This window comes from Sinocyclocheilus anshuiensis, unplaced genomic scaffold (assembly GCF_001515605.1).
Source record: "Sinocyclocheilus anshuiensis isolate Anshui unplaced genomic scaffold, SAMN03320099.WGS_v1.1 scaffold495, whole genome shotgun sequence".
NCBI classification, from domain to species: Eukaryota; Metazoa; Chordata; class Actinopteri; order Cypriniformes; family Cyprinidae; genus Sinocyclocheilus; species Sinocyclocheilus anshuiensis.
In genome coordinates this window covers 93,954-106,564 of record NW_015552586.1, presented here as the reverse complement: position 1 = coordinate 106,564, position 12,611 = coordinate 93,954, and the positions used below count along the sequence as shown (strand labels likewise).

The 12,611-nt window shown below is 36.0% G+C and overlaps 1 protein-coding gene across 1 annotated transcript in view; it reads right to left on the bottom strand.

Moving 5' to 3' along the window:
* Positions 1-12,611, bottom strand: part of LOC107665448 (armadillo repeat protein deleted in velo-cardio-facial syndrome-like) — a 32,099-nt gene that overhangs the window by 5,985 nt on the left and 13,503 nt on the right. The window contains exons 5-9 of the mRNA XM_016456324.1: positions 8,998-9,412; positions 3,924-4,107; positions 2,113-2,230; positions 1,238-1,406; positions 170-187 (exon numbers count right to left, since the gene is read on the bottom strand). Of these exons, the coding sequence (XP_016311810.1) occupies positions 170-187; positions 1,238-1,406; positions 2,113-2,230; positions 3,924-4,107; positions 8,998-9,412 (904 nt within the window). The remainder of the gene's footprint in view (positions 1-169; positions 188-1,237; positions 1,407-2,112; positions 2,231-3,923; positions 4,108-8,997; positions 9,413-12,611) is intronic.

The following is a 12,611-nucleotide window of genomic DNA, read 5'->3' as shown; positions in this document are numbered from 1 at the left end:
TGTGTGTGTGCGTGTGTGTGCGTGTGTGAGCATGCGTGCGTGTGTGCGTGCGTGCGTGCGTGTTGGTGTGTGTGTGTGTGTGTGTGTGTGCGTGCGTGCGTGCGTGTGTGTGTGTGTGTTTGTGGGACGGTGGTGGGTGGCACGTGGGAAGCTGAATTAAAACACTTACACTGATGGAACCATTCTTCTGCAGAAACCAGCGGAGCGGCCATGAAACACAAAACACACACACACTCATCAGACACACATGCATTTAAAAACTACAGCTACTGAATAACAATGAGAACTAGGATTTATAAATCATGACTGCAGGCTGTGTTTCATTTACTGTAATAATTGAATGTGCACTACTAGAAACATACAAAACAATGTGGTGTTACCAGGGTTATTATAGTTAACCAAAACCATAAAACTATTTTTGTTACTTGAAATAAAATGCATTTTGAAAAATACATTTGTATATATATTTTTTAATTTTAAATAGAAATCTTTTGTGACATTATAAATGTATTTACTGTCACTTTAATAAAATACTTTCAATTAAATAAAACTGAAAATATATAAATAAAAACAAATTTAAAATTTTAATAAAAATACAATAGCATTGATATATGATACTAAAGAATAAATATGATACTAAAATAACCTGCGTGTTACATAAACACTGTTCAAGCTGCATATTGTCCATGTGAGTGGGGTCAGTGAGATATACTTCTGAAAAAATTAAAAATTAATACTTTCATTCATCAAGGATGCATTTAAATTGATCAAAAGTGACAGTAAAGACATGTTACAAAAGCTTTCTATTTCAAATAAATGCTGTTCTTTAGAACTTTCTGTTCATCTGTGAATCCTGAAAAATAAAATGTATCACAGTTTCCATAAAAATATCGTGAAGCACAACTGTTTTCAACATTGATAATAATCAGAAATGTTTCTCGAGCAGCAAATCAGCATATTATTATGATTTCTGAAGATCATGTAACACTGAAGACTGGAGTAATGATGCTGAAAATTCAGCTGCGCATCACAGAAATAAACTACTGTTTAACAGATATTCACATAGAAAACAGCTGTTTTAAATTGCTAAAATATTTTACTATTTTTACTGTATTTTTTATCAAATAAATGCAGCCTTGGTGAGCAGAAGAAACTACTGAATGCTAGTGTACTATTTTACTTCTGTAATGATGTATTTGTGAATGCTGTTATGATAATGGTTCAGTAAGTGTCTGACCTTTGGTCGTTAGTCCTCCAAAACGTTCCGGCTCGTCCTTCTTCTTATGGTGACCTCCTGATTTCGCGCTGTGATTGGCTGCTTGGATGTGGAATTTCTCAGCTCCAGGAACCTCTTTGTGCACGTGATATGACAGATTACGCAAGATACAGACGCAGTTCTCCACCGACTGCGGAAAAAACATGAAAAACACAGGTGTAAGACTGAGAGGAAGCCTTCAAAACCAGGAGAAATGCACAAATATGATTCAAACACACTGCAGGAGAGATGCACATAGAGCATCATATAACATAAAAACAAATGTGTATTATTTTTTTAAATAATAATAATAACAATAATAATAATAATTATTATTATTTAGTTTTGCTTAAAGTTTAGTTTATAAATTATTATTATTAAAGTAAACTCAACTGGAATTAAAAAGTAAATAGTAATAATAATAATAATAATAATATTGTTTATTATTATTACTATATTAAATGAACTTACATAATAATAATAGTAAAATTGAAAATAATAATAATAAATATTTAGTTTTAGTTAATAATAATTATGATTATTATTATTATTATTTAGTTTTGTTTAAAGTATAGTTTATAAATTATTATTATTAAAATAAACTCAACTGGAATTAAAAAGTACATAGTAATATTAACCATTATTATTATATTTAATAAAATCACATAGTATAATTTTAAAATAATAATAATTTAGTTTTAGTTAATAATAATAATAATAATAATTAAAATATGAGAAATCAGATTTCATTTTAAGTGAAATATAATTTATTTTTTCCCTTGTTTTTGGTGTGAAATGTGAGGTGATCAGCTCATGTGCAGGTGTGCTATGGCCTGGATTTCTATTTAAATTCTTACTTTGTTATTTATGTCCCTCTTGGCGACAGCAGAATAGAGCGCGTGCAGCAGAGCGTCCACCAGCCCGTCACACTCACGCAGTCTCTGTCGAGCTTCAGCTCCGTCTGAACTCACGTTCCTGCAAACACAGGAGCGCAACATAATCCTGCTGCAGTCTGACAGCATCAGAGCAATGAAAAACCGCTTAACCCTCAGAACGCATTCAGGTCGTTTTGACCTGGAAGATATACTTTTTTTTTTTTTAAATGCATAGAATTTAGAGAGGGAATGAAACTTTGCAAATGCGTTAAGACCCTCGAAATACACATCATTTATTTTTTTCCCACATTTTTTACAATTATGTTTTAAGAGATATAAGCATTTAAAATGTTTGGGTCATTTTGGACCCGAGTATGTATGGAGCACCATTAGTGTCAAAAACTTTTTACTTTTTATAAAATTATCTATGAAGTTATATTAGTGTCAAAAACGTCGGTAACATATTTCACCTCTTCCTCATATCTCACACACTTTTGGGACTGGATTTTGTTGATGAACATAAATATGTATGTCTATTGATAAACCAGCGCAACATGAAAAATTGATCACTTTTTTCATCTGAAAGTGAAAGTTTATGCAAGTAAAATTAATTTATTTTGTTTGAAAACTTTTCAGAGTAATATTTATGTTGCTTTGATGTTGTTTTGTTAGAAAAAAAAAATGTAGGTTTTATAAATTTGGATCATGAGTTTAATTGAACTTCAATTCATTCCAATGGGGTTAATACTGAGATTATATGTTCTTATAAATTTCATACAATTATATATTCAAATAAAAATTTGCCTCAATATTGAAAAACAAATCTACATATTTTGCATCATAGTTTTTTTGGTGTAGTTCATATGTAATCTAAATTTCTTAATTACTAAAAAAGGGGTAAATACAGTAATAGCATGGTAACATTCAAAACTTATAATTTTTTCACATTCACTCATTAATGAAAAGTTGCTGATCAGATACAATATGGTTTTAATTGAAAAAATATGAATTTATGACTATTTAATAAAATAATATTATGAGGGTTAAAGAGCTTGATTTGAGCCGGTTTGGCGGCTGCAGCGCATTCAGAGAAAAGTAGGGGTGTAACGGTACACCAACATGACGGTTCGGTACGTACCTCAGTTTTGACGTCACGGTTCTGTATAGTTTCGGTACAGCAGGAGGAAAAAAACTAAACATAAATTGCTTTTTTTTTTACATTTAACAATGGATTACTGAATAAATTGCTCTTTCCTTAAATAAATCCAATTATAATTACAATTTATAATCATTTACAGAGTCATAACTTGTTTCATAAAATATTTATTTAAACATATGAATTAAATAATTAAAACATCACTAACACGTAAAATAAATGAAGTACAGGCCTAGTCTAATATTTCACAAAATGCTCTTCACTAGACTTCATTTCTCTAGCAAATAATGAGCTGGAGACACTGATATAAATGCCTGAGGTAAATGAAATGCTACGTGACAGCTGTTTTAATCTTTCCGTGGTTGAAACACTAATTGAGCGATTACGCGAGGGGTGAGATGTTCATTCATGTATATTTTGCGTTAAATCTAGTAATAAAGATGAAGGGATGATCGCGCTCCGTGCTTCCGTTACAACTGAGGTGTTAGTTTACGGCGATCTGTCGTGCCGCATCAAAGAGCGTCAAAACGGCATTTATTGTCTGAATTTCCTGAAAAAATGGAACGATTTGAAAGACCCGTACCGAGAATTTTCGGTACAAATACATGTACCGTTACACCCCTAGAGAAAAGCGAACCTCAGGCATCCTGAAGTGTTCTTGAAGACCGTGTTCCACTCTGGGGCTCCGGGTCGGGCCGGGTCGTTCGGGTCTCCTCTCAAACCCGAGTGAGGGATAATGATCTCGTCGGTCAGCGTCTGTAGGCCGTGGTTGATGACGATCATCTTCAGAGGCTCATGGGAGGAGATATTCCACAGCGTTCCTGAGAAACACATGAGGAATCGTCAGGAGACTCTGTTCACTAGAACTAAGAATGATTCCATTTACAGGCCAGTCGTGGCTTGCTATTAAGCACTGACGGAACTACAACATTCAGTTCAATTCAATTAAATTCAGTTCAATTCCCTTCTCTTCACTTCAGTGCTGGTGACCAGTTAAGTTAGTGGAAGTGTTTCTGTAGCTCAAACAGAAGAGAAGGAAAGAAGTCTCTTCTGCTCACCAAGGCTGCATTTATTTGATAAAAAATACAGTAAAAATTGTGAAATATTATTACAATTTAAATGATCTGTTTTCTATGTGAATATCTGTTCAACTGCAATTTATTTCTGTGATCAAAGCTGAATTTTCAGCATCATTACTCCAGTCTTCAGTGTCACATGATCTTCAAAAATCATAATAATATGCTGATTTGCTGCTCAACAAACATTTCTAATTATTATCAATGTTGAAAACAGTTGTGCTGCTCAATATTTTTGTGCAAACTGTGATACATTTTATTTTTCAGGATTCACAGATGAATAGAAAGTTCAAAAGAACAGCATTTTTTTTAAATAGAAATCTTTTGTAACATGTCTTTACTGTCACTTTTGATCAATTTAATGCAGTATTCATTTCTTTCATCGTTCCAATGAAATCATTCATTGGAATCAGTGTGATTTATCATCATTGAGATACTATTAGAGTTTTTGTTATTATTTAGTATTAGATTTTATTTGTATATTTTCTGTTTTCATTGAAGTTAAACTTTTAGTAACTGTTGTGTTTTTGTCATTTTTATTGTTTTTAAATGTCTATAGAGTTTTTAGTATTTTTTTCAATTTCAGTTTTAGTTACTTTTAGCACATCAAGTTAAACTAAACAAAAAATGAGAAATGTTGCCTTGTCAACTAGCTAAAATAAAAGAAGTTTAAGTTTTTTATATTTTACTTTATTTCAGCTAACACTTATTTTATTTCAAGTTAGGGCTGCACGATATTGGAAAAAATTGACATTGCTATATCTTTTTTTCTGAGATATATATTGCGGTGTGTAGAAATGCAGGAATGTTCGTCAGATGTCTTGAACTGCTCAAAAATTAAATAATTAATAATTCTAGAATAATTGGGATGATTTTGTAGGCATCTTCATATAAAATAAACATAATAAAAAGTATACTAATAAAAACCCTGAAAATGACTTTTTACTTTTTGCCTTATCCTTATTTTGGGTTGTTTAATACACTACTTGACTCACCTTATTCACTACCAATTCAGGCAAATCAAGGATCTAATATGTTAGATTTAAACTTTGTGTAAGTTATTTGTTATTTTATATTAGGCCTATTGTTTTGTTTAATACAAGTGAGTCTGTCGTTGTACTGTTTTGTAACTGTCCATTCAAGCAATTGACGCCGAATTGCCGCTAATTCGATTATATGGATTCGATTTCCATATAACTGACGATGCATTTCTTTTTGCGACATATCTTCCAGTTCGGTGCTTTTCTCCCATTCCTTGTTTATTTCGCCATGCACACGCAGATATTGCATGCAAAAACATGAAGCAACAAACGTGTGCTTTGCAGCCTAAATAGTTTTTTAAGAACCCTTAAATCAGAATGAATTACTTTATATCAGGCAAATATAGAACCGTGCGAGTTTTTTTTTCTTTTGAATCAAACAAAAATATGTATATGTTTTGCCCTGCCCAGATTCCTGACTGGAATCTGAACCAGAATTGTTAAATTTCTCATAACTCCAATTCCAAATTTCTAAATCAAACACACTGTTTAATTCTAAGCCAATTTACAAGAAGCTGCACAAACCTCACATTTATTAGAAACAGAAATCTTTTGTATCATTATAAATGTCTTCACTGTCACTTTTGATCAATTTAATGTGTCCTTGATGAATAAAAGTAGCTTTTTTTTTTTTCAAAAAAGGTACTGACCCCAAACCTTTGAACGACAGTGAATCAGGGTTCATTTTCCAGGACTTTTCACATTTCATTACGACGGGAATAAAAGACATGGATCACAGATTCACGGCCTAAAGTAATACATTTCTCTCTCTTTTTAAGACTTTTAAGAAGTCTTAAAAAAACGTACACATTATGGCTAATATGATGACTTAACTATAAAATCAGAAATGCACCAAATATGCACACACACTGAGCTTCTGATGTTAAACTCTTCACTTTATTATGATAAACACATTACAATGACTGCCTAGGCTGTTCTCATTAAGTTTTCCCTTCCATCTTTCACCAACTGCAGTCTCAACTCAACTCAACTCAACTCAATAAAATAAAATAAAATAAAATAAGGCATTCTAAAAAAAAAAAAAAAGCATCTGTCCCAAACAGAATAAACAACAATGTCTGTCCAACTGTATATATTATTGACACTATTCGGTCATTAGGGGTTAAATGGATCGAAGTTGATCCGTGATCCATACTGATCATGAATTTAATGTTTTAAAATTAATACAATTTTGAATAGTAAGAGAAAAATAATTACACTTTTAAAAATTACACTAAAACCAGTAGGTGGCAACAAATAACAGTCTTAACTAGATTGAAATGTTTGTAGACAAACTTTAAATTGGCTTGAAAAAGCCTAGCTAGAAAGTTTGAAAAAGTTTTAAAAGCTTGCAGTCAGAAAGTTTTCAGTTTGAAGTAGTTTGAAAGTTAAAATAGTTTTAAAGATTAAAGTTTGAATGTTTTGAAGGCAATACAGTCTATCAGAAAAAACAGATATGAATAAAACATATTGCTAGGGTACCTGGGGTGGTTGCTAGGCTGTTTCTAGCATGACTAGCATGTTGCAAGCATGATTCTAGCATGATTAGCATGTTACTAGCATGGTGTTATCATTTTGTTAGAATGGTTAACAAGTTACTAGCATGTTTCTAACATGATTAACATGTTACTAGCATTTTGTTAGCATTATTAGCATGTTACTAGCATGGTGTTAACATTTTGTTAACATGATTAGCAAGTTACTAGCAAGTTTGTAGCATTATTAGCATGTTTCTAGCATGTTGTTAGCATGATTAGCAAATTACTAACATGTTGTTAACATGATTAGCAAGTTAGTAGCATGTTGCTAGCATAATTAGCATGTTACTAGCATGGTGTTAGCATGATTATCAAGTTTCTAGCATGATTAGCATGTTACTAGCATAATTCTAGCATGATTAGCATGTTACTAGCATGATGCTAGCATGATTCTAGCATGATTAGCAAGTTACTAACACCAGTCTGAAGGTCTGACCTAAGTTTGGTGGTTGTAGCTTTAAAAGTCTAGGAGGAGATACATTTTAAAATTTGGTCTCAGAAGAAGTAGTTTAGAAAGAAGAAGTTTAAATAGGATTTCAGTAAGTTGGCTTTTTCAAGCCAAATTAATGAGTGAGTCACCAGAGTCATTCTTTTTAAAGATTCATTCAAAATGCTTATTCATTTAGGAATGAAGCAAATCACGGTCTTTATGAATGGGTCATTGAGTCGCTTTCTCAAACGATTCGTTCAAAAATGCAGATTGGCGGAATTGTTGAATAAGTTATGTTATTATTGTTTTCTTTGCGCACAAAAAGTATTCTTGTAGCTTCGTAAAATTACGGTTGAACCGCTGATGTCACATGGATTATTTTAATGATGTCCTTGCTACGTTTCTGTGTGTTGATAGTGGTAATATCCTTGCAGTCTATGGAGGTTCAGAGAGCTCTCGGATTTCATCAGAAATATCTTAATTTGTGTTCCGAAGATGAACAGAGGTCTTACGGGTTTGGAACGACATGAGGGTGAGTAATTAATGACAGAATTTTCATTTTTGGGTGAACTATCTCTTTAAATCCTAGCACCTGCAACTGCCAACACAAGACAGCATCACTACTCTGAGAGATTGCTCACGGGTCAAAACTCTGCGTCCCTGAACAGAGCGCTTTCTGTTAATAGTTAATAGTTTCAGACCATTTGTAAACTGTATAATGTACAAAAATAATAATTTTCCAGGACAACAAGATTTTTCCAGGACAATTTATGTTTTCTCTCATTTTCCATGTGTTTTCCCGGACTGGAAAATTGGTCATTAATTTTCCAGGTTTTCCAGGACGCGTGGGAACCCTGTGAATGTTATCAAGATTATATAAGAATCATTAAAGAACCAGAATTGTTCATTGGTTATTTTAGTATCACTGAGATACTTTTTGTTAATTTTGAATTAGATTCTATTTTTATATTTTCTGCTTTAATATTAGTTAAAACTTTAATAATTTTATTGTGCATTTTTTGTGACTTTTATTAGTTTTTTAAATATGCCTATATAGTTCTTATTAATTTTTATTTCAGTTTTAGTTGTTTTAGTACATTAAGTAAAACTACATGAAAATGAGTAATCAGAAATGTTGCCTTGTCAACTACCTGAAATAAAAAAATTTAAGTTTTTTATGTTTTATTTGATTTCAGTTCATATTTATTTTATTTTCAGTAACAAAAATGTTTTTATGGCTTTAGTTTTAGTTACAGTTTTAGTTAACTATAATAACCCTGCTTGGAATCAGAAATGGAATGTTTTGTAACATTATAAATGTCTTTACTGTCACTTTTAATCAATTTAATGCGTCCTTAATGAATAAAAGTAGCAAATTTGGTTACACTTTATTTTAAGGTAATTAGAACATAATAACAGTTGTTCTAATTCTAATTACAGTGTAATTATACATTTAAGTACTGAGTAATATTAATTAACTATATGTACTTACTATATGGTTAGGGTTACTTACATGTAATTATGCATAATTAATTGTTATTATAATAGTAAGTACATGTGTAACAATGACACTTTAAAATAAAGTGTTAGCGTAATTTCTTTCACTTTTTAACTTGAAAGCACGAACCTGTGACGAGCTCTCGGACTTCCATGTCGTCAGATCTCCTCAGGAGCCTCAGCAGCGCAGGAATGCCGTCCGAGTTCTTGATGGCCACCTTGTTGAAGTTGTCCCGGCCAAAGGAGATGTTCCTCAGCGCGCCGCAGGCCTTGCGGTGGACCTCGGCTTTGGGATGATCCAGGAGCCCCACCAGGACGGGGATCCCATGCAGCTGCCTGACGTCTTGCTTGACCAAGTCGTTCTCGTAGCAGAGGTGCTGCAGGTACGCGGCAGCGTTGGACTTCACCGGGTCCATGGGGTGGCTCAGCATGGAGATGACCTCCCGCAGGTTCGGATCCCGCCAGCGCGGATCCTTGCGGATGGTGTCGAGGCTCACCATGCTGGCGCGTTTCTGCGGGATGAGCGTCTGCGCACGGTACAGGTCCTGGAAACAGGGATGGACCATTAATTAAAAAAGGAATCGAAACCAAAATTCAGAACCTCTAACCCAGTGTTTCCCAACCACTGTGACAGGTTGTTGGGTGTTGATCAATTCCAATTCTGATTCTGATTCTTACCGATTCCCAGTTTCGATTCCAATTAGTTTAGTTTACACTGCAAAAAATGATTCTCTTACTTAGTATTTTTGTCTTGTTTTCTAGTATAAATATCTAAAAATTCTTGAATCAAGATGCATTTACTTGACAAGTAAAATTATTTAAGATATTATGTCTTGTTTTCTAAAAAATAAAATATCAAAATTTTGTTAGTTTTTGCTTAAAACAAGCAAAAATATCTGCCAATGGGGCAAGAAAAATAATCTTGTTTAGCCTCTGAATTAAGATTATTTTTCTTACCCCATTGGCAGACATTTTTGCTTGTTTTAAGCAAAAACTAACAAAAATTTGATAATTTTTTTTTTAGAAAGCAAGACTTGATATCTTAAATCATTTTACTTGTCAAGTAAATGCATCTTGATTCAAGAATGTTTGAGAAGTTTGGGATCAGTAAGACTTGTAATGTTTTTTCAAAATTTTGTTAGTTTGTGCTTAAAACAAGCAAAAATATCTGCCAATGGGGCAAGAAAAATAATCTTGTTTAGCCTCTGAATTAAGATTATTTTTCTTACCCCATTGGCAGACATTTTTGCTTGTTTTAAGCAAAAACTAACAAAAATTTGATAATTTTTTTTTTAGAAAGCAAGACTTGATATCTTAAATCATTTTACTTGTCAAGTAAATGCAACTTGATTCAAGAATGTTTGAGAAGTTTGGGATCAGTAAGACTTGTAATGTTTTTTAAAGCAGTCTCTTGTGCTCATCAAGGCTGCATTTATTTGATCAAATATACAGAAAAAAACAGTAATCTTGCAAAATGTTATTACATAATATAAATGTTACATGTCTGTGTGTTTTGAGTTTCTGTTGTGACCTAGTTTTGCCCAGTCTGTTTAACTAGTCATTCTGTTCACCTGGTGTATTGTTAATTATCCCATTAGTCTTTGTGTTCTTAAGTCCTGAGTGTTCCCCATTTCATTTGCCAGTTATTGTCTACGTTAGGCACATACTTGGATTATTCCTGTGTTTTTCCTGTCTGGATTTATATCAAAAACTGTTATTTTGATTCCCTGCTCTCTCCGTGAGTTTGATCTACAAGTGACCGTAACAGAATAACTGGCCAAAGCTGTTTGAGCGGCATTTATCTCTCTTTTGTTTTGTTTAATTTTTACTATGGACCTTCCCCCCATAAAACTTCTCTGCCTGGAGATCGCCCACTGGAAGCTCACACCCTGGACTTTATTCAGCTCGCGTGCCTCACTCACTATCCAGACTGCTCGCTCTGTGTTTTCTATTACACCAGCTTCAGCAAGCGGTCGAAGGCAAGCGTTCCAGCGGGCGGTCCTAAAGAGGATTTTGCCGCCTTTGTGGAGTGGGTGCTGGTACACAACAACTCTGCGTTTACCATCGGCCCTGCAGAGGAGGACTTCGCCACCAGCCCCACTCCACCACTGCCAGAGACCAGCCCACCACCAGTGAACAACGTGATGGAGGTGTCGCACATGCCCACCGCAGACCGAGGAGGTCAGCACGCCGCGATGGAGGAACCTGGACCGAGGACGAGGTCAGAAGTTACTATCGCCCCGGAGCCTGCTTCTCTGCAATGGTCTGACCAGCTGTGCGAGCCGGCTTCACCGCTGAGCACTGAGGGAGTGTTAGTGGAGCTCGGGGACGTAGAGGATTGCCCCGCCCACACTCCCACCACTTTGAGTGAGTACTAACTGGCCTCTGGTGGATATTATGATGAACTGAAGGACATTTTTGAGGAGGATTTAATAGACTTTTTTGGTGAAGCTTTGCCCAATTCCCCAGTATCTCCAATGTCTCCTGAGTCTCCGCTGGTCCCGTCCAGCTCTCCTGTGTCTCCTAAGTCCCCTATGACTCTCAAGCTCCCACCTAGCCTCCCTCTCCCACCTCCTCAGTCAGCCAGTTCCTCAGCCCCTGTTCAGCTGCTGTCCTCCAGCCCCTCAACAGGCCATATTAGTAATGATGCTCTGCTAAGTGTCTGCAGGCCAGCTGCTTCATCCAACCCTGTGGATCCCCTGTCTCCGCCTCCAGCCTCTGTGCCCTCTGCTCCCCCTTTCCCCTATTGACACTTCGGCTCCACCTTGGCTCCTCCCTCCCTCGGCTCCACCAGAAATCATCGGCCATACGGCTTCTACGGGCTCCCTCATCCCTCCGGCTCCGCCTTGGTCAGTTGTCGACCTGCCTGCACCTGCGGCTTCAGCTGGCTTCTCCTTCCCCTCAGCTCCGCCTTCATTCTTGGTCCCACTGGCTCAGCCTCTGCCCTCAGGATTTCCAATTCCTCCTCGGACGCTCGTCGCCGCGGCTCCTCCTCGGTCTCCAGGACCATCGGCTGTGCGTGGGCACATCAGCTCATCGGCTCCATCTGGGTCTCCATCTGTGGTGGCTGCATCTCCATCGGTCGTCCCCATGGTGTCAGCTTCCGTCAAGGTGTCATTTTCACCATGGATCCTCCCACCTTCGACTCCGCCCTGGGGCCTTGTCCTGGCTGGTCTCTGGCTCAACACCTGGCTCCTCCTGCTCCTGGCTTCCCCTTGGCTCCTCCCACCCTCCACTCCCCCATGGACCTTTTTTTTGTACTGTGTTTGGTTTGTCCGCTCTCCTGCTCCACGCCCTCCTCCAGAGCCCCCACCCTCCCTCCTCAGTTTGAACTCTTTACGGCGCGAGGACGCGCCTTCACGGGAGGGGGCGATCTGTTACATGTCTGTGTGTTTTGAGTTTCTGTTGTGACCTAGTTTTGCCCAGTCTGTTTAACTAGTCATTCTGTTCACCTGGTGTATTGTTAATTATCCCATTAGTCTTTGTGTTCTTAAGTCCTGAGTGTTCCCCATTTCATTTGCCAGTTATTGTCTACGTTAGGCACATACTTGGATTATTCCTGTGTTTTTCCTGTCTGGATTTATATTAAAGACTGTTATTTTGATTCCCTGCTCTCTCCGTGAGTTTGATCTACAAGTGACCGTAACAATAAAATAATGATTTCTATTTTAATATCCTTTCAAATATCATTTATTTCTGTGATCAAAGCTGAATTTCCATCATCATTACTCCAGTATAAAGTGT